The following is a 22,411-nucleotide window of genomic DNA, read 5'->3' as shown; positions in this document are numbered from 1 at the left end:
CAGTAACTAGCACTAACTACCACTAGCACTCACAGTCACTAGCACTTACAGTCATTAGCACTCACAGAAACTAGCACTCACAGTGAATAACACATACAGTGAGTAACTCGCACTCACAATCATCAATCACTAGCATTCGCAGTCACTAGCACTCACAGAGAATAGCATTCACAGACACTTGCACTCAAAGTCACAAGCACTCACCGTCGCTAGCACTCACAGAAACTATTACTCACAATGTAAAACACATTCAGTCACAAGCACTCACAGTCACTAGTACTCACAGAAACTAGCACTCACACAAAAACTATTACTCACAATGAATAACACATACAGTCACTAGCACTCGCAGTTACTAGCACTCACAGACACTAGCACTCACAGTCATTATCGCTCACAATGACTAACACTCAGAGAATAACACGCACAGTCACTAGCACTCACAGATACTACTCTCACAGAAACTATTACTCACAATGAATAACACATACAGTCACTAGCACTCACAGTCACTAGTACTCACACACACTAGCACTCACAGTCATTATCGCTCACAATGACTAACACTCAGAGAATAACACGCACAGTCACTAGCACTCACAGAAACTATTACTCACAATGAATAACACATACAGTCACTACCACTGACAGTCACTAGTACTCACACACACTAGCACTCACAGTCATTATCGCTCACAATGACTAACACTCAGAGAATAACACGCACAGTCACTAGCACTCACAGAAACTATTACTCACAATGAATACACATACAGTCATTAGAACTCACAGTCATTACGCTCACAATGACTGACACTCAAAGAGAATAACACACAGTCACTAGCACTAACAGCAACTATTACTCACAGTGAATAACACATACAGTCACTAGCACTCACAGTCACTAAAACTCACAGTCACTAGTACTCACAGAAACTAGCACTCACACAAACTATTACTCACAATGAATAACACATAGAGTCACTAGCACTCACAGTTACTAGCACTCACAGACACTAGCACTCACAGTCATTATCGCTCACAATGACTAACACTCAGAGAATAACACGCACAGTCACTAGCACTTACAGATACTAGCTCTCGCACAAACTATTACTCACAATGAATAACACATACAGTCACTAGCACTCACAGTCACTAGTACTCACAGAAACTATCACGCAAACTATTACAAACAATGAATAACACATACACTCACTAGCACTCACAGTCACTAATACTCACAGAAACTAGCACTCACACAAACTATTACTCACAATGAATAACACATACAGTCACTAGCACTCACAGTCACTAGCACTCACAGAAACTGGCACTCACAGAAACTATTACTCACAATGTATAACACATACAGTCACTAGCACTCACAGTCACTATCACTCACAGACACTAGCACTCACAGTCATTATCGCTTCAAAATGACTAACACTCAAAGAGAATAACACGCACATTCACTAGCACTCACAGAGACTAGCACTCACAGTCACTAGCACTAGCACTCACAGTGAATAACACATACAGGCATTAGCACTCACACTGGCTAGCACTTACATGTCAATATAAACACACAAAAATAAACGGAAAATGAAGTAAGAGTATTCATTTTTAAAGATTATGTTTTGGTTGCAAGAAACATGAATGGATAGTAGGTGGAGACAGGACACAAAGGAGTGTTGAGAAGGATGGTGCTATGATAGTACTAAGCATTTTAAAATATCTGATAGAGGTGAACAAGTAGAAAGGATAGGTGAGGACGTGTCCAGTCTGCACAGTGACGTTGGTCCACTAGTTGCACCTACTGAAATTCATTGTGCCAATTTTTTACATAAGGCACTGATTTTCTGTTTACAAATATACTATTACTATCGTAAGACACCGTGAAACGACATTAGAGAGACAATCAGATCAGAAATACATAAATGATTTGAAATAATCCCTATGCTTTTACGTGGAAAGATTGTGAACCAAACATACGAGAGTGATAACGTTTGGTAAGTTATTATCATTGTTCTAAAAGTACATTAGTAGTATCGATATATAATCTGTCTAGAACATATACTTATACAAATTTATACTAACGGATCATAAATAATCAGTAATAAGGTGACCTCTCAAAAACAACAATAAGTCTGCTCTTATAAAACACATGTAGGAGCTCAAAATTAAAATTCAGTATGTGTATTAAGACACTAGTTAGCACAGTTGGAATGGAAGGAATATGTTATGTTAATTAGTTTTTGTATGAACATCTAAAGTTCGCGTGGATCCCAGATGTTTTATAACTTATATGAATGTGTTCATTAGCAGGAGGTTATCTCGGAGAGAGTCAAGGATGAATTAAACTAAAAAACTGTTTAAAATTAGGTATAACGTATTAATAGAACAACGGTACAATTCTTGAATTAGGTGTGCAAATAATTGAAACTGGTTGTCAAAATGGAATCCAATTATCTCTGACACTCAATTAATTAGTCGTAGACTGGTTGTCAAAACAACTGTCACGCGAGTCTCGACCATAACTGGCTTCTCAAGTAGCGTCTCTTTCTGTTCTGAGCAATTCGTCTTGACATATCCTGTCGCCTCTGTTCAAAACTTATTTGATCTCAGATTAATTTAATACTAAAAGGTTTAAGTTACTATGATTCTAACTAAAACACCGCTTAAAAGTGTAGTGTTCTGTTGTTACCATGCTATGAGATTATTTGTAAATTCACGTTAAGAGACAATTCTTATCTGTAATGGAGCCCATTTTCATTGAAGAACAATGTTGAACCTTATACACGTTTATGACCTCATTTTTAGTCGTTACGCTAAGGGAGATACTCTAAAATTAAAACCGGATATTAATTATATGTTTAAAATAAGACGCTTAGTGCCATGAAGCAATGCACATCCTCTTAGTCTTGTTCTACCTGTAAAAAACGTAATTAATTTTTAAAATATAAAAAAAAAACTAGAAAGGGTTTGGACGCTTATTAATTATATGTTTAAATTAAGACGCATGAAGCAATGCGTATTCTCTTCGGCTGGAATACCATAAAAGCGTAATTCATTTTTTAATTTGTTTTGGAGAAAAACTAAGTTATATTTGGAAACCTATTAATTATAGCCTACGTTTAAAATGAGACACCTCCCATAACGCTACTATCAAAAATAAGGCCTTTACGCTACTACTATAAGGCTCAACATGGCTCTTATGGGAAAACTCGAGGACGTTATTCTATAGCCGGCTCTTAATATTTCCAGTTTACAAAAATGAGTTTTACATATATGAGTTTTATATTAAAAAGTGTGAAATAAAATTGATATAACGGTATTTAAGGTGTTACTATGATTCAATTTTGGTAACGAACCATTCGCTCTACAAACTTAACTTGAGTAGTAAACATATAAAATTGCTGAATTCAGTGCATGCGGAAAAAATGCGGTTTTAAGAATTATCTTAAGGTATGAACTTGAAATATGAGATAGGTGAGCGGAATTTTTACAACATATCAGTTATTCAGTTAATTATAATGTAGGAGTTTTATGAATAATAATTACTTAGAAAATTTTATAAAGTTGATGACGTCATGATTGTTATCCATTGCTTGATTGTGTTTATGAACTCGCATCTCTCTACGTAACGTATCAAATATAATACTTAATTAAAAAAAAAACTAGTTATGTACAGAGATTGAGTTCTTATACGCAATCAAGCAATAAACAAAACAAGAGTATAAATACTAAATGAGACAGGTACTTCTATGTGGTCATCAATGATTCTGCAGGCAACAAACCTTAAAATAAAACAGTAAGAGGAGGAGATGAGTTACATGGTTGAAGGAAGTACGGAGAGGAGAGGTTATATCAACTCAATAAAGCGCCGGCCCTTGCGACACGAGGCTCGTCATTCCTGGAATACCAGGCTCGACACATTCGTCGTAGTTATATCATATTTGATATGGAAGAATTCTCGGGAAGTCAGTGGAAACTGCGATGACATGAGAGCATTATTTGTTTTGTGACAACGCCAACTGCACTGTTTGTTGTTATTTCGCCTCAGAATATTTGTTAAAACGCCTCTAAAAGTTAATGTAATTTTTTAAAGCGTAATGTAACGACAGGTAACTTTGCCATTTCTTTGGCAATATGAAAATACATTGACAACTTGAACTATTACGTTCTTTATTTCATTCTGACATATACTCGTATGTTCAACTGTCTTTAAAAGTGATATACAAGAATTCCTTTCCAAAAGATGATATCATACGAAGTATTTGGCTATATAGTAATAGTCAACGGCAATAAGCAACAACATAAATTTAGATGTTCGTTATTTAGCATGTTGAAATAATTTAAAAGTGTAAAATGAAAATTCACTTAGCGTGGTCAAAATGTATCCGACAAAAGCAGTGCTCCCGAAATGTGCGTACAGTAAGGTTGTAAGGTTGTCAGTGATAATATTGTTCTATTAGTTATTTTATCCACCCGTCGACATCCATGTCTTACGTATGGTAACGGTACGAGGGTGATTCAGAAGTCTCCCAGCTTGTCATAAGTTCCAGCGGGGCCTATCTAGTTTCTTAAACAAAAAAATGTTAACAATTGTGTATTTCGAACAAATTTATTATGTGGGATGGCTTCTGAATTATCTTTGGCGAGAGATTTTGGCTTCAAAAAATGCTCTTAGGATTATTTTCGGCCTAAGACGAAGAGAAAGTTGTAGAGGATATTTTCATCAAGAGGGAATCTTAACTTTGACCTCCCTTTTTGTTAAATATATTTATTTTTTTGTTTTCAATAGGAAAAGCCTATTTCCTCAATAATCACACCAGTATAATACAAAAAAACCAAAATAGTGGCATAATTTCTAAATATAGAATAAAGCTTTTCAAAAAACCATTACTGTAGTTGGGACCAAAAGTATTTAATTTATTGTCTGACACCATAAAGAATTGCCCTGACATTTATCTCCATTGAAATCTATGGTGGAGTCCTTTCTTTTGAATGAAATAAAAAATTTATAACTTATTTGAATGCTTTAACTGTTCATAGTCTCTCATAATATTAATACTTTTTTACAAAAACCTTAGACAGTATTTATTTTACTATGTTCGAAACATTGTAATATGTCTATGAATAGCAGAGTATTCTATTCTATAAGGGCCCCTTATCCGGCCTTCTATGTTTGTCTACACTGTATATCTGGTTTTTTTTTTTCTTATTATTTCGATCGACACTAAAAGAGACCTCTTACTTCGCTGAAAAATCCTAAAAATGTACAAAGCATAAAAATTAAAAATCGCTTTTCGCTTTCAGCAAATTTTACAATACTAGATGTAATAAATGCATGCTGGGTCGTCTTTCAAAATTAGTATATAAATTGTAAGGGCTCATTCCTGGGACATTATCACAATAGAAGCACAACCTCTTGTCGAAGGTAGTTGCCCCCCACCCGTGTACTACGGTCAAAATGCTTTTAATTGTCAAGTGCGGACTTCTCCTACATGAACTCTGGACTTACACTTCTGGCAGCTGATGTGAAGTTTTTGGAAATTACCACTTTTTACTTTTATTAAACGTACTGAACTATTGTCCTTGTTCAGGTGGAGAACCATGTGTGTATTTCTGCTCTTGTGTCCATACTAGGCACTTATCCAATAAAATAGTCGACCTCCGGATTTTCCTAGAAGAAGTTTCTGTAGGCCCGGGAGCACTTAATATCTTGCATGCAATGAAATAATTTGTAACTTCAGAACGATATGTGTGGGCGATCTACAATACAACTTACAGCCAGTCGCCTCCATCAGATGTTAATATTAACATGAATGCTCTAGCTGTAATACTAGACTGTAATACTATCTGGCAACTCAAGTTGATCGTACGATTAGGTAACTTCTAGGTCAGCAGATGATTGAGCAAACTTGTCACTTTTGGTGTACAACTGACCGAAATCGTTGAACTGAACTAGTTGAACTATTTAAGCTGGCTGAAATTCACTAGGTCCCAACTAATTTGCAGACATAGTTGAGATAATCTTGTGCCATACATGAAAATACAGTTTAATTTAATTGGGAGATCCGGTCACCACACACTTTAAGTAGTCAGACTCTGGATCTGAGTTAGTTGTCAAGTAGGTTCAAATAGTGATCTGAGTTAGATGTTAAGTAGGTTCAAATACTGATCTGAGATAGATGTTTAAGTAGGTACAAATACTGATCTGAGTTAGATGTTAAGTAGGTTGAAATACTGATCTGAGTTAGATGTTAAGTAGGTTCAAATACTGATCTGAGTTAGATGTTAAGTAGGTTGAAATACTGATCTGAGTTAGATGTTAAGTAGGTTTAAATACTGATCTGAGTTAGATGTTAAGGGTTCAAATACTGATCTGAGTTAGATTTTAAGTAGGTACAAATACTGATCTGAGTTAGATGTTAAGTAGGTTGAAATACTGATCTGAGTTAGATGTTAAGTAAGTTCAAATACTGATCTGAGTTAGATGTTAAGTAGGTTGAAATACTGATCTGAGTTAGATGTTAAGTAGGTTGAAGTACTAATCTGAGTTAGATGTTAAGTAGGTTTAAATACTGATCTGAGTTAGATGTTAAGTAGGTTTAAATACTGATCTGAGTTAGATGTTAAGGTTCAAATACTGATCTGAGTTAGATGTTAAGTAGGTTCAAATACCGCCTGTGAGCGTTGGAAACATCTTGTAAAAGTTAAATTTATGCAATTGAAACAGTTATAAGATTTAGGAACATATTTATCTTGCTAAAATAGAATATTGCTTTCTTTTGGACTAGTCTGGAAGTAGCTGGAAAGACAGTAGAAAATGTACTAAAATGGGCATCATAAAAGAGCAAGACATGCCGCTTGCTGAGTAACCTGGCGAGATGCCAACTCCCTGCTACTTGTCACCAGATTTAACGCTCATCCTTTGATCGTTTCTCTCTCAACAAATTACTTCCTTCTCTCACACACCAAAATGAGTTATAATCATAGTTGAGTCTTTTGCAAAACATGAAATATATTCTTACGAGTTAGGGCGATAGTTTAAACTTTGTATTTCTGCTGGTCCCTGTAGCAAAACTGATATCTGACTTAAACTGGCGCAGTAACTAATATATTTAATGGGCTTTTCAAATAAGCTATAGGGCGTTCTTTGTGCTGCCATAATTTCATACTTTAAATAAAAACGCATGCATGTGTCGCTTAATTTAGAATGTATTTTTTTTTTACTTAAACATCTGTTACTTAGGCTAATAAACAGTTGAAATGATTATGACATTGTACTTCTGCACTACTTTCTATGTTATTTTTGTAATTTTAATAGTTGACGCAAATTATTCTTTATGTATAGTTGTTTTAAAAAAAGATTTTTGAATTTGATGACAGAATATACAAATTTGTCAAAACAACATAATTGCACTATTCCAAGTAACTGTTGATCCCGCTCATGCACTACTAACATTGTATTATTTTCTGATATAATATAGCTATAGTCAAATCATTAAGAATGTGCGAGTACTACTGTGATGCTCGGTAAAGAAGTCGGAATACCATGAACATTGTCACGTGATTCATGCCTGCCGTCTCCATAGTAACGAGTGGTACCACCCAGCAGGGATCACTTCTGGCTGGTTTATACCTTCCAGTTGAACCTACCACTGGGCACAGCAAAAACCGATGTGTCACTTAAATCTGGGCAACATTATCGATGTCCAGGAACGGTACCTCACTAACCGTAAATGTCGAGATTCAGGGATTCAAGGGCAATTCGATAGGTCTAGTCTACTGCGGGAGAGGACTGTTGGAGTTGGTGGGGTTTGTTCCCTAACCTCAGAGGTTCTTGCAAGCCTCAACAAAAGTGGGCCACCCTCTGCCCACGTTTGTTTTGTATTGTCAACCATAAATTCATTTTATTTGTACATCTAATATTTTTGACGTTAACGCTATTCTCTATAAGTTTGTGAACAAAGAATATATCGTGTTTGATTTTGATTCCTTGATCTAAAAATGTGTTTTCGGAACCAATCCAAGATTTGAGATTTTTAGAGATTCCGGAAATTTCACTCAGTAAAAGTTAGCTAATTTTAAAGTGATGTAGTATTTTTATCTTATGTATATTTTTATTTTAATAAATTTACGATCTTTGCCTTAATAAATTCGTATTTATAGAACATTGTAATTTACTCTACTAATAATAAATGAAATACAATGTTCGAGACCATATGTACGATGTTTTATGTTTTGTTTACTTCCATTATTTACTTAAACTTTGTAATATAATTTGTTGTTTTATTAATATTTTTTTAATAACATATGTTTAAACATAATATTTGTATCATATTCCAATTTTTCAATCGTATCAATTCATATTTGCATGACCAACACAGAAATGTACTCAAATAAATAGCAAGGAGAGATTTCTAAAGTTTAGAAGCTTTCAGATAACACGGTGAACTAATTAAATCTCAGCGTCTCGGAGGAATTTTAATTAGTTGAGCTGTGTTACAAGGGTTGTCTATTAGGGCCAGGGCCGGGGGTGACTCTACCTTCCCAAGAAGCAGTGTGCACCCTCTTGGTCTGTAATACTAGAAAAACGTAATTCATTTTGAACCCACGTTTTAATTACTTGAGCTGTGTTACAAGGGTTGTCTATTAGGCCAGGGCCAGGGGTGACTCTACCTTCCCAGGAAGCAATGCGCACCCCCTTGATCTGTAATACTACAAAAACGTAATTCGTTTTTAACCCATGTTTTAATTACTTGAGCTGTGTTACAAGGGTTGTCTATTAGGGCCAGGGCCGGGGGTGACTCTACCTTCCCAGGAAGCAATGCGCACCCCCTTCGTCTGTAATACTATAAAAACGTAATTCATTTTGAACCCATGTTTTAATTACTTGAGCTGTGTTACAAGGGTTGTCTATTAGGGCCAGGGCCGGGGGTGACTCTACCTTCCCAGGAAGCAATGCGCACCCTCTTGGTCTGTAATACTACAAAAACGTAATTTATTTTGAACCCATGTTTTAATTACTTGAGCTGTGTTACAAGGGTTGTCTATTAGGGCCAGGGCCGGGGGTGACTCTACCTTCCCAGGAAGCAATGCGCACTCCCTTAATCTGTAATACTACAAAAACGTAATTCATTTTGAACCCATGTTTTAATTACTTGAGCTGTGTTACAAGGGTTGTCTATTAGGGCTACTGCTGGGGGTGAGTACCTTCCCAGGAAGTAATGCGCACCCTCTTGGTCTGTAATACTACAAAAACGTAATTCATTTTAAACCCATGTTTTGAACCATTGGGAACATAGCAAAATTGCAAATATTACATATACTGTTTCGTCTTTTAGTGCTATGACTTACCAATACAAAAGCATTGATGACCATTGTAGGTTTTACATTGCATTTAGGTACTTCATATTTTTAGCTTTATAAGGTAATTATATACTAACATTGTAGAAATATTGAAAGATGACTCTCCTTCAGGAAGTTCAAAATTCTTGATATATGTTGGTAATATACGTTGGTAAGACCTACAAGTTTAGTGCTATCACTTACCATTACATAAGCATTTATGTCAATTATTGTAGATTTTACATTCTACTTCGAAATACTTTTTTATTACTTAACTCCCGTAATTCTTAACATATCTAGACATTTCATATAGCTTGGATGAGTGTGTTAGGCAGTCTTAACGGATGAAAGCTTTTAAGATTGCGGTCACTCGAACTTTATCAAAATGTTTATATCGAGTCTATCATAAGCTAGATAACTCAAAGTTAATGCTTTTCATAAAATTGTCTAGTAATTTGTAGAAAATTTATTCGTACTTTTTTTTATTTACGTATTTTTGTAGTCTTTTAAGGTTACAAGATGGTGGTTGCTTAAAATTATGAAGGTATATAATTGGACCATTATTTATGTTGTGATTATGTTTGTAAACATAATTTAGAATTAATTGTAACTAAACCAATTTCACTATTTCAAAACGAAATGTACATAACAGTTTGTGTCTTGTAAGGTTTCATAACTATGGACGTTATAAATGTTTTGTTTTGAAAATGTTACGATTATATAATCATTGGGGGTTATTGTCCCCTCAGTGTTGTGCGAATCAGACAAATAAACCAATAATACACATTTTGAGATGACGACCTCATGTGAAATGTACCTTACTTACGAATAAGCCGGAAGTGATATTTTGGTTAATTTCTTTTGTCTTATATTATGCATTTACATCTCTGTCGAATCCGAAAAGCGCTCTACTCCAATCGGAGGATAGAACGGATTTATTTCACAAAAAACTATAAAAATTGAGGATATATTCATCCTTTTGTAACAAAAGTAGCTATAAGTAACAATAATTAATAAGAGATAATAGTCCTCTAGCTCTGGAAAGACTTGTTTGATAAGATGATGCTTGACGACGAATTCTCAAAGTTGCAATACAATATATGCCAACAGTGAAGTGGGATTAACCCACTTCCTTCAAATTTTTTAATGCCGCCAAGAGAAATGGTCGTTGATGCTAACCGTTGACATATGGAATTCAACTGCATGGATATCTCGGTGATTAACCTTAACATGTATTTTTAATTATACTTGTACATAATATTAGCATCCACAAAGTAAATACTGCAGAATGTGCTAATTACCCACAAAAGCCATTCAGTCTCTGCTTGTCGACTCTGGAATAATCTCCCGGATCATATCTGAGGTATTCGTAGTCGGGAACGGTTTTCGGGGGGTGCTTAGGGACCATCTGTTTCGGGCCTCGTCGGGTTGACGATATCGTGGCATAGGGTATGGGACGATGGCTTTGTATGAATGGTGATGGATGAATGTCTGTTAATTTCCTTGTAAGGTTTATTCTATTTATTTATTTTTAGTTTCATAGAGAGCCTTTATTTCATTTTATTGCTTTATTTATATAATAAAAATCCTTTCTGATACTAAAGGACATAGAGGTTTGATAGATAAATGTTTGATTCGCAGTGTCTAGAGATTATAATTTTTGAATGTAAAATAGTAATGTAAACTGTAATGTGGCTCTTGTTTTACAGTAATAGTAGAGTTTATTAATTTATGGTTAGGTGTAAGAGAGGACTTAATAGTCCTAACCTAGCCAATTGAATATGTTTTATGTTGTATTCAATAAAGACATTTATAATTTCATTTCATTTCATTACCCACAAACCTATCGTAATAATTTAAAATTATGTTTGCTCAAGGTATTGAAAATTATACCAAGGTATCTTATTGATGAGTATTCTATAGCAAAATTAAATGCAGAAAAACATTTCCACTGTATTTAATTAATATTTTTTTTGTGATAGTAAAAGGTTCAATAGAACGTATTCAACACAAAGATAGCATTGAACTTTGTACTAGCATTCTAAAATAGCAAACAAATATATCTAGTAAAAACTGTTATGATGATAAAGTGGTTTTTTTTCTAACGTGTTAAGGTTTTAAGGGTTTTAAACTAAGACAAATGTATCCAAATCATGTATATACGAGCATTTTAAATTTGTTGTAATTATAATTCTTGTTGGGGGGGGGGGGGTGGGGGGGGGGGGGGGTGGGGGGGGGGGGGGGTGGGGGGGGGGGGGGGTGGGGGGGGGGGGGGGTGGGGGGGGGGGGGGGTGGGGGGACGCACTACAAAACCAAAAATAAAAATAACCAATTTCTAATTTTTTAATTTTTTTTAAATTGGTAACAAATTTACATTTGTTACTATGATTACGATTATTTTCAAAAAATAAAAAAACTAATTTTACACTAAATATTTTCAAAATATACAAAACTTTTGCATAGTATAACCTAAAAAAACCTAATAACAAGCTATAAACAAACATAATAAGCCATACCTATAATATATCACTAATTTGTATAATGGCTAAATGAAGAAATCTATCTGCCAAGTCTCATGACGTCACTGTGACATCCTGTAGCCAAAACGACAAAATCAATTTCACCATTAAAATCGGAAATTCTTTCTTTTTCAAATGGTGTATTAATAGTGGCACTAGTGTACATTTAGGTACTATGTGAACTTTAAAACATTTGACTTTAAAATGTCGATTGCCACCCATAGGTCGACATTCAGATCGACATTATAATGCTGATTGCCAGTTCAAGGGCTAAAACTAATCAGCCATTTTCTAATTCCTTTTGTCGAAATAACAGGCATTCCTAATGCGTCCGCTTTAGAATTAGGCCGTAGACTCACATAGCCTCCCTTTGCAAATCTTTTGAAGTGTAAACCTAATTGACGGGCGAAGTTTCAAAGCCGCTTCTCACGTAAGAAGATTACCGCGCGCTGTCCGCTGGGCGAAATAAATGTGACGTCATCCGTCTGTATTACCGCTTTCACGGGCTGTGCTGCCAGGAACTTAACACTTAACATGGCGGCACTATTTTTGTAATCACTGTTTTTATTGTCCTGACCTAATAAGGCCTTCTTTATACATTATTATGATCCACACATAAAACCTTGTCAGTTAATATTACAAATTGGCGTTTCTGGTGAGTACACTAGTACACAAATAATCATGTGAATTGTAGTACCAGAAACAGACATAGAAATCCGGAACTAACAGTTACGTCTAAACCATACAATACATTTTTTACGATAACCTAAAATTTTCTAGCACCCAGATTCTATAACAAAATTCCTGCATATATAAAAACATCAATAATAGTAAATATTTATATAAAAAAAAATTAAAGAGTGAATCTTTAGAAAACCTCGAAAGTCATGAATATGTTGTATAAAATAGATTTTTTTGTTCTTTTATGAAAAGTCCATGTCATTGTAATTTTATTTAATTTCACGAATGTTAATTTAATATAAATGGTCTAATGATGTTGAGCTATAAGAGTATTGATGTTATTATTTTAGCACTGCTATGTTTCTTTTTTAGTTATGTATGAACGTGGCCAATTTCAGTAATGTTATATTTAATGTTAACAATGGAACCTCTAAACAAGCTTAGCCTTCTGAGGTCCTAAATTTTCTCGCCAGTAACGTAAAAAGTCAATTGTGTTTTAATGTCATGTACTTTATTTGAAAAAGGTAATATTTTTTGTTTTAATGATACTTGCTTATACTGAGTATTATTTTATCTTAATTTCTTTCAGTAATGATTATTTTCTATAAATAAATGTTATATATCATGTTTCCTTCTGTTTGTTTGAACAAAATATTTTTGTGTAAGAGAAAATAAATATTCTTATTATTTTTGGTATCTTTCTAGGTATGTGCAGTTTTCAAATCCCTTCAATCAACAAATCCATATTAAATTTGCCATCTCGAAAATGTTCCTTAATTTTATATTATTATTGTAAATGGTGTATCCGTTGGAAGAATAAATAAATAAATAAAATGTGTAAAGGTCGTTATGGGGAAAATTATACTGAATTACATGAAGTGATATATGGCATCTACATTAATTTAAGTAAAGTAATTCCCTATTACTTCCAGTCACAGTGTATAGACATCACCCACACAGTTGAAATCTTATGAAATTTGTCCTTCCTCCTGAGAGCCTTATTCAACCAAAATGTTTTGAACTGAAACTGGCAAAACCAGTCATGCATGTCCGCATAAAGGTAAATGAAGTTTAGAACTATCGTGATTCAATTATGGTCAACTATTATTTCTTTCTCACAATTCGCTAACTATTTGATACATTATTGCTTTGTCAAATTATTGTTTTGTTGAGTTATTGTATTTTTGTATGTACAAAGGTCCTTCTTACAGTACCTTGGACACTATCAAACGTTTTTAAAAGGAATACCTGTTCATTTTGTGAATATTATGTTTTGTAGTATGTTACATTTTGTCTAAGCCTCACATTTCGCATATTTGAACTTAATATCAACATGAGCATCACTGAATTTTACTGTGTGAGTTTAACACATTTTGACTTTTACTCTTCTCTACACTACGTTTCTACAATACCTCAAGATTGTAATGAAATACTTTGACGTGGTGTAAATGGGAATGACTTTGAAGGTAACCATTATACCATCGCCTAAAGCTAAGAGCTATAGCACTACTAGTTACTTTATCCTTTGCAATACGATATTACATGGAAAATGTATAAAATATTAACAATATTATTAAATAATGTCTCCTTTATAGAACTGTTAAAGGTCATTCCATATATTTATGTACCTTTTTATGTTTAGAAGTTCATCGATAGTAAAAAACAAAACCATTAATAAATGTTGTTTATTCGTCATTGGTATATAAACCATTGTTTGGACCAAACATAAAATAATAACCTTAAAAATGTTTCTAAAACAAATCTTTTTCATTTAATAATACATTAGGATTAGTTTAGGCACTTTTGTAAATTTAAAAATGTTCTAAATTTGACAATTGGTGATTTTTTTGCATTTGTGTAAAATATCAACATTGTTTTCGACGTTTCTATATATATATGGTGGGTGTTATATATTAAAATGGTCAACTTATTTTGAATTTGATTATATCTTCAGTGCTTTTATATGTCCATTTTATAGAATTTTGAATTGCCGATTTGTCCAACACAGTGGTTTTGACAATCGTTAATTTAAATTTGTATACTCCACTATTGTTAAATTTTGGTTTTCCGAATTGCTTTTATTTTTTATTACAAGGTCGAGGTTATTAGAAGTTTTGAAACCCAATTGATATTTTTATTTGTACAATAATTTGTTAATTTTGTGGCAATGTTTACCAATTATTTATTTACTTCATTTATTTACCTTAAACTACTTACTATTTACCTATAACTGAAGATGGATTCTTCAAATCCGAAATGTACTTTGTACAAATCGAAAAACTATGTTCAAAGGTTTATTCTTGTTACTTATTTTAAACACTTTTTGAGGCAACACTTTTAATAGTTGCCTCTAAAATACATAAATACATTCATTTTTTTAAATAAAACGAAAGCGTTTACACAATTAAAATATACAGCTTGGTTGGACTGGATGGTTGTGGAGTTTGATGAACGTAGTTAAAATAAAGAAATTTGCTTCAGTAAAACTCGGAAATACTAGTAAACTATAAGGATATTCTTGCTCAGAAACTTTGGAGATTACGAACTTCTTATTAAATTTAATTAATTAAATTAAATTATTAAGCGTAAATTTCTCATAGTGACAACTATAGACCGTATGGACTTAAGTATGAAAATATTTAGAGCTAAACATTAGGTTCCATAGAGTTGAATTAATTAAGCAACAGTACGTATCATCCCCAAAATAACCAGAGATTTGGGTTGAATTTTTATGGAGTTGTATAACTGATAAGTTTGTTAGTTTAATGATTTTGACAGAAACTTATCGATCTCATAGATAACTTCCAAAAACCTGTATAACTTTTTATAAAACTAAAAAGCTTTGTAATTTAAATTATATTCCAGATCAAAACTAATAAATTTGTATAAGCATAAACTTCAAAAGTAATTTCCTTACATTAGTTTTTACCTAGTAGAACGGACATAAGAGTCACTATAACTGTTTTGTAAGATACAGCGCAGCGTGATATACAGCTAAGTAATGGGTTCACAAGTAGTGCTTGAGGATTCAGATGATTTATGTTGTCCTCGACCTCTCTCTTGGCTACATTTTCTCTCGTCTGAGATATTTTCGCATTCATTTCACCTAATGCACGTACTGCATGAATCATCTTCTTTTAGAATCACTGGAAAACCAAGAACACCTATAAAACTATGTGCTTTTCTGTCCACCTACACATCCGCATCAATATTTAATTCAATAAAAATAAATTTAAAATATTTCACTTACTGTTATCCAAGAATTTTCCAAAGGATCGTAGTACTCCTTTATTAGGTATATTTTAGTGTGAATTCTATTATTGTTTAATGCTTGATCGTACACTTCGAACTTTGTTTAAACTTGTATATATACCACGGTGTACTTTTAAATGTAATTTATTATACACGTAATATTGCTGAGGAAATATAAAACTGAAAGGTGGAATGGTCAATCATGTTAGACGTTCAAGTATTATTAAGTTATAGTTCTAGAAATATTTTCAATTACATACCAGTGAGATACGTTTAAATTGAAAGATAAATATAAAATAGAATGCAAACAGTGTGGAATTAAATATAGTACTGGAAATATAAGTTTACATGGATTAAATAACTATTACTAATCATAAAATACAACTTTCAAAACTTATTTCGTAGTGAATATTCTTAAAAATATAATGTGACATGGATCAATAACTAATAATATTCATTGTTAATGTATAACGTAACCATTTAGTAAAAATACATAAACACATACAAAGTAAATTCAAACTAACGTAGTACCTAGAAGTTCAATGCAAAATTTCAAGGCTAGAGGTGAGAGTCTACAAATTAAGTCACAGTAAATCGATTTTGTATGTGTTGGCATGTTTAGGCTGAATGTGGTAATATGTCATAAAATCTCTTGTTGAGTTTGTTTACAGATTTATTTATTTTTACATGTTCTCGTTGCCATCATGGATACCCATAAGACCAATGTAAAATGTTTGCTAATGCTAAAAAAAATCCCATTCTGTAACATGTACGATCATCGAACTCAGTGTTCCTCATAGAATTGAAGCTTCTCGCCAAATTTCAGGTCTGCATGTGAGTTTGTTTTCGAGATATCATACAAACACTAGGTAATAGCTTCTCGAGTAGTAGGCTTCGCTAAAGCTAGGCCAATCATACATTTAAGAAGGTTTCAAGATATCTGTCGTTTGAAGAGAATAGTTTTTATGCCTTTTATTAAGAACCATGGACGGGTTGTAGTTCGAAAAAGATTAACATTGTTTTTGGTTCTGCATAAAAAAGGTTACAACTTCATTTTTTAAACGCGCTTTACGTATCAGTGCACAATACGTCAATATAAATAACCCTTCAAGATTTACTGAGTTCTAAAGTGTTTGTGGAGGGAACGGTTAATACAAGAAGAGTGTTTTCCTAACACTAGAATCCCGTTTTCCTTATCGCAGAGGTGGGGTTCGGTTACTACAACTTTTACATTGTTTGTTGACAAGAGACCGCTCTGGCCCAGCTGTTACAAACAAATAATAGTATTTGTTTTGGTATATTGTTCTTTTGAATTTATGCAAAGAATATATTATTTTCAGTTTCACAGTATCTAAGAATTCCGCGACTGGTATCATAATAATTACCATTTAAATTTACCGGTACAGAAACTTTGCTAACACAATATTAGATTATGGAAATATTTTGTTTCTTTAGAGAACCATCTGTAGTCACCAGAGATTCAACTGAAAGTGCCAATAATAAGCAGTCGGCTGTTTGTAATAAAAACCCGTCTCCATTAGTATAGTTCAATATATATTTTTGTCGGCAAAGATTGAGCACGTTGTGAATCGAAAAATGTAGATTTAGTTTTTGCGTGTCTTGTATTCTCAAAAATAATCAAACGTAGCTATATTTTATTTTTATTTATCTGTTTCTGTGATAGGTGAAATGCACAATAATTCAGTTGTATTTACCAAGTCAATGCAACAATGTGTATTGGTAACAACTTCTCATTATGTATATATCTACAATATTATTAACATGATTATTATTGTTTTGTTTCAGAGACTTAAGATTCAATAAAATAAAAGACATCGTACCAGGCACGTTTAGAAACCTCCACAGTCTCAACACACTGTAAGTTTACTATTTAATTGTACTTAAGATTATATTCTAGACAGTTATAGTATATTATTTGCAAAATTATGCATCAAGTTTTATAGATAGTGGAATGCAAAAACAAATGTAATTGGATGATAATAAGAAATACTTCATCAATTCATAAGAATAAACATTTCCCTTGAAATATGTTGGCAATATTGTCCTACTATGTATCGTACGCTAAAATTATCTATTTAATCACTATTATAATTATAGGTATTTAGGGTGATAATAATTATTCCATTATATTCAGAGTTAAGAGGAATTATGTAATAATAATAATCATTATTGTTTATATTTAGGTTTTCACAAATAACAATATACAAAGAACATTACATTGTAGTTAAAATTTTGGTTACTTAACATTAATACAAAATTATAAAATTATAATTGACTAATAGATTTGTTCGATATTTTTATTAATGCTAGTTTATTTTGCAATACAATGCATTAAAACTTAATGAATATTTTGATATTCATTGTTAAGTTGTATGCAAAATATCGTTGTAGGTAATGGAAGCGTTACTGTGCAAATCAAGGAATGTTAATTTGACAATCGTATAGAAAGTGTGCTCGGTTGTGTTCCTAAATTAAAGATTGGGTTCCTCTATTTACTCGCTATTCATGCTCTAGTTTATGCACAGTATTGTTGTAGGTAATAAAAGCCTTTATTGTGCGAGTCAAGGAATATTTGTCAATTATATAGAAAGTGTGTTCACTAAACCCTACGTTACTTCGTCTATATTACTAAATTAATGATTGAGTCCCTCTATTTACTGTAAATAATTTAATAATAATTTAAAGTAATCTTGGACACAAACAGTTCAACCTTTCTACTACTTAGTGGTATTGTTAAAGCTTGCTTGTCATAGGTCACATACTAAAAAGGTCACAATTCCTGGAAATAATGGTTTATTAAGTCCAGCGACAACGCAATTCTATTAATAGAAGTATTGTTTAATAAATTCAATATTTACACTAAGGCAGAATCATCGGTTTAATACTTATTACTTTTCATATATAATTTCTGATGTTATATTGCCTATACCTTTATATCTGATATTACAAGTGAAAACTGTTATGCATGAATATGTTAAAGGGGTAGATTTATTATGTTTATTACAAGTCGTCTACAAATTGTACTGAAATGACTGCTAATTCAGTTTTTAAATTCTTTTAACATCGTATACTGAGGTAATAGATATCCACTATAAGATGTTTCAGCTTGTAGATAGACTTCACTTTGGCTTTGTAACGTTTACAATTATTATAACATTAAGGTGCCTTTAAACATATACAGCTAATTTTAAATAATAATGCAACTGTCTGATCAGCTTTATGTTCTGTTATTATTTCAGGTTACTAAATAATAACCAGTTAACGAGGTTACAGAATGGAGTGTTTGACGGACTCTCGGAGCTGCGATACTTGTGAGTATTATACTACTATAGGCTATACTGTAAGTACTATACTACTGTAGGCTATATTGTGTAGTCTAGATATTAGCACTCCTTTGTCCATAGGTAAAAGTTTTCAATTAAATAAATTGAATTGTGTGTTTAAACTTTGTCTCCATCAGACGATTACTTATTCTGTGTCAGGTGAATAACTTCAGAACGCTAAGTTACGCTTACAAATTGCTTATACAGGGGTGCTGAAAAGTCCCGAGACGGTCTAATAACTTTTGAACTAATTACAATATAAGAACCAAAATTTACATCAAGCTTTTGCTCATATAAAACTATTATTTTATGTATTTCACCATGATATCCTGCTTATGGGGGACGTCCCGCTAGGGGTTGGTGAAAATTCTTAAATAGAAGCATAGGTCGAGTCGTACATCAAATTAAAGCTCTTTTAATTAGAAGCATTTTGGCGAAAATCTGACGTAAAACAGTTGACGCATTACAAAATGGCGGACACTCAAAGATTATAAAATACAGAATTTTTCAAATGCAAACATTCTGGTTGTTAGAGAAAACTGAGACACTTAATCTTTTATTTTACTTCTTTTACTTCAAATCACTTACCAAAACAGTTATAACAAATGTTCAAAGTGTTTGCCTTCAGTTTGCTGACAATATCCCAATCGATTGTAGAACGCTGATATTTGTTTATCTGGAAATTCCTTATCAGCAGGTAAGGTTATTACCTTCCTTATCTGGAAGGTAATCAGCTGGAGCAAACAAGACCAATAAGACAACAATGAAATTGCCAGCTGACAGATACAGTTGTTTTATCAACTCAGTCACTTAGAAGTCTTCAAGCCCTAATTTTGCAAGTAGTTTCAGTCGTGCTAGTTTGTTTTGCTATGGCGCTTTCCGAGAGAGAAAGAATAACTTTATTAATGATGCGCGGGTTTGGTGACCGTATTAGATCATGTGATGAGGTAAGGCATCTGTTTAATGAAAATATCTGGTTTCAGCAAGATGGAGCCCCTCCACATTATGGCGTACATGTAAGACATTTTTTAGACAAAGTCTTTCCACATAAGTGGATTGGTAGAAGGGGAACAATAGAATGGCCTGCCCGTTCTCCAGATTTGTCCCCTTTAGACTACTTCTTTTGGGGCTACCTCAAAGAAAAAGTGTTTAAAACAAAACCTCAAAATTTGGATGAGTTGAGAAACCGTATTGTAAGAGAAGCTCAGGGTGTTCCTGTCCAAGCTTTAAACAATGCGATATCAGCGTTCTACTTGGGATATTGTCAGCAAACTGAAGGCAAACACTTTGAACATTTGTTATAACTGTTTTGGTAAGTGATTTGAAGTAAAAGAAGTAAAATAAAAGATTAAGTGTCTCAGTTTTCTCTAACAACCAGAATGTTTGCATTTGAAAAATTCTGTATTTTATAATCTTTGAGTGTCCGCCATTTTGTAATGCGCCAACTGTTTTACGTCAGATTTTCGCCAAAATGTTTCTAATTAAAAGAGCTTTAATTTGATGTACGACTCGACCTATGCTTCTATTTAAGAATTTTCACCAACCCCTAGCGGGACGTCCCCCATAAGCAGGATATCATGGTGAAATACATAAAATAATAGTTTTATATGAGCAAAAGCTTGATGTAAAATTTTGGTTCTTATATTGTAATTAGTTCAAAAGTTATTAGACCGTCCCGGGACTTTTCAGCACCCCTGTATAATTATATTATAGAGATATCGCTTCATTGCTAAACTTAAAGTACTTATTAGGTATCTTTTCATTTAAATACTTAAATGAACATATATCTGTCAAGTTTTCACAAAGTACATTCAGCACAAGAATGAGATTAACATAGAATAAAAGAGTACTTTAAACAGTTTTAAGTCATTATTTGAGCTTACATGAGCACCATGAAGCTTTCTGCAGATGCCATAGTGAACTTTGATCTCCTCCCATACTTTGCTCAGGATTTACGGTGAAAATGATTCACTCATAGTATTCGTACTCTTATTCGTTGCTTTAAGTGTCTATATTTCGAATGTGTTCACTATAAACTTAACTTTTGAGACAGTCCCATAAATGGAAATTTAAATGGCCTTCCTTCCACCCTCCTCGACCAAACCAATTTCCAGGCAATTTCATGTTTAAAAAAACACGAACACTTTGGCCATAATAGAGAGGTGCTCGTTGATAAAAAACACATTTCTATTTTTTTTTGTGGAAGGTCATAGTGTTATAATACATCAAGATATATTAATGTGTCAATAGAGTTACCACCGAAAAATATTGCCCAATAACATAGTCACAGAAAAGAGCACACGGACCATTTATTTTAAGTGAATTACGCTGATACAAAATACTATAAACACATATTACTAGATGATGACAGTTTTTAACTAAATTTGATGAAAATAAAACTTTATAAACAGCTGTTGTAAATTATATCTGTTTCCTAGAACTGAGATTAATAATTTAGTAGATATAAACACTTGAAATTGTGACATGACTATCATGGACACAGTGCATAAAGATCTCAATTCGATTTTAAAATAACAAAATCTTATACAAATTATTTAAACAATATTATACAAGTAAGTCCACATGCTCTTTAAAATAAACCATAGTAGTCTGCTTATACTCAAATATCATAGCCGTGCTAACTAACTGTTTACATGCGCCTACACAAATAAGCACTGGCAGAGCAAACAATCTAACTTTGATAGAAACAACGGTTCTGTCGGTAGGGGGAGGTCGTAAATACAAAATTGAAAAACATCTATATTTGTTTTATTGTGTTTTATAATTGTACAGTTCTTTCCAGTTAATAATTATAATAATGTATAATGCGTGCTATTTCAGTAAGTGAACTGAACATATTTTTAAAATTGTTATAAAGTCCACTGTGATAGCGAATATTGTCAATCTCTGAACCTCCACTGAAGTTCATGTAGTGATACAATTTTAAAAGTAATTATGAATGGTGGGTTATTTGCGTTTTGTAATTGCCAGCACTGCCAGCGGCAACTTTGGCAGTTAGTGTTGTAATTTTACCGGTTTGGTAACGTTTGTTTAGTGTAGTGAAAATACAATTGTTTCCTAGAATTATATGAGCTTGGTTTTAGATTATTACGAATGAATTGTACTGTACTTTTAATGAACATTACTTTAATTTTCAATAAACGAAGGAATTTTCCTTTAAAAAAGTAAAAAAAAACGTAAATGTCGTACGCCTTACCTAAAATGTTGAAGGGTTAGTCATAGCAAATTCTGAAA

At 33.0% G+C, this 22,411-nt stretch overlaps 1 protein-coding gene across 1 annotated transcript in view; it reads left to right on the top strand.

Annotated features, from left to right (window-relative positions):
• LOC124358464 (peroxidasin homolog) overlaps window positions 1-22,411 on the top strand; it is a 59,107-nt gene that overhangs the window by 7,397 nt on the left and 29,299 nt on the right. The window contains 2 exon segments of the mRNA XM_046810761.1: window positions 17,619-17,690; window positions 19,073-19,144. Of these exon segments, the coding sequence (XP_046666717.1) occupies window positions 17,619-17,690; window positions 19,073-19,144 (144 nt within the window).

Source organism: Homalodisca vitripennis, chromosome 1, assembly GCF_021130785.1.
Source record: "Homalodisca vitripennis isolate AUS2020 chromosome 1, UT_GWSS_2.1, whole genome shotgun sequence".
Taxonomy (NCBI): Eukaryota; Metazoa; Arthropoda; class Insecta; order Hemiptera; family Cicadellidae; genus Homalodisca; species Homalodisca vitripennis.
Note: the sequence above shows the minus strand (reverse complement) of the source record. Positions and strands in the feature narration are given on the sequence as shown.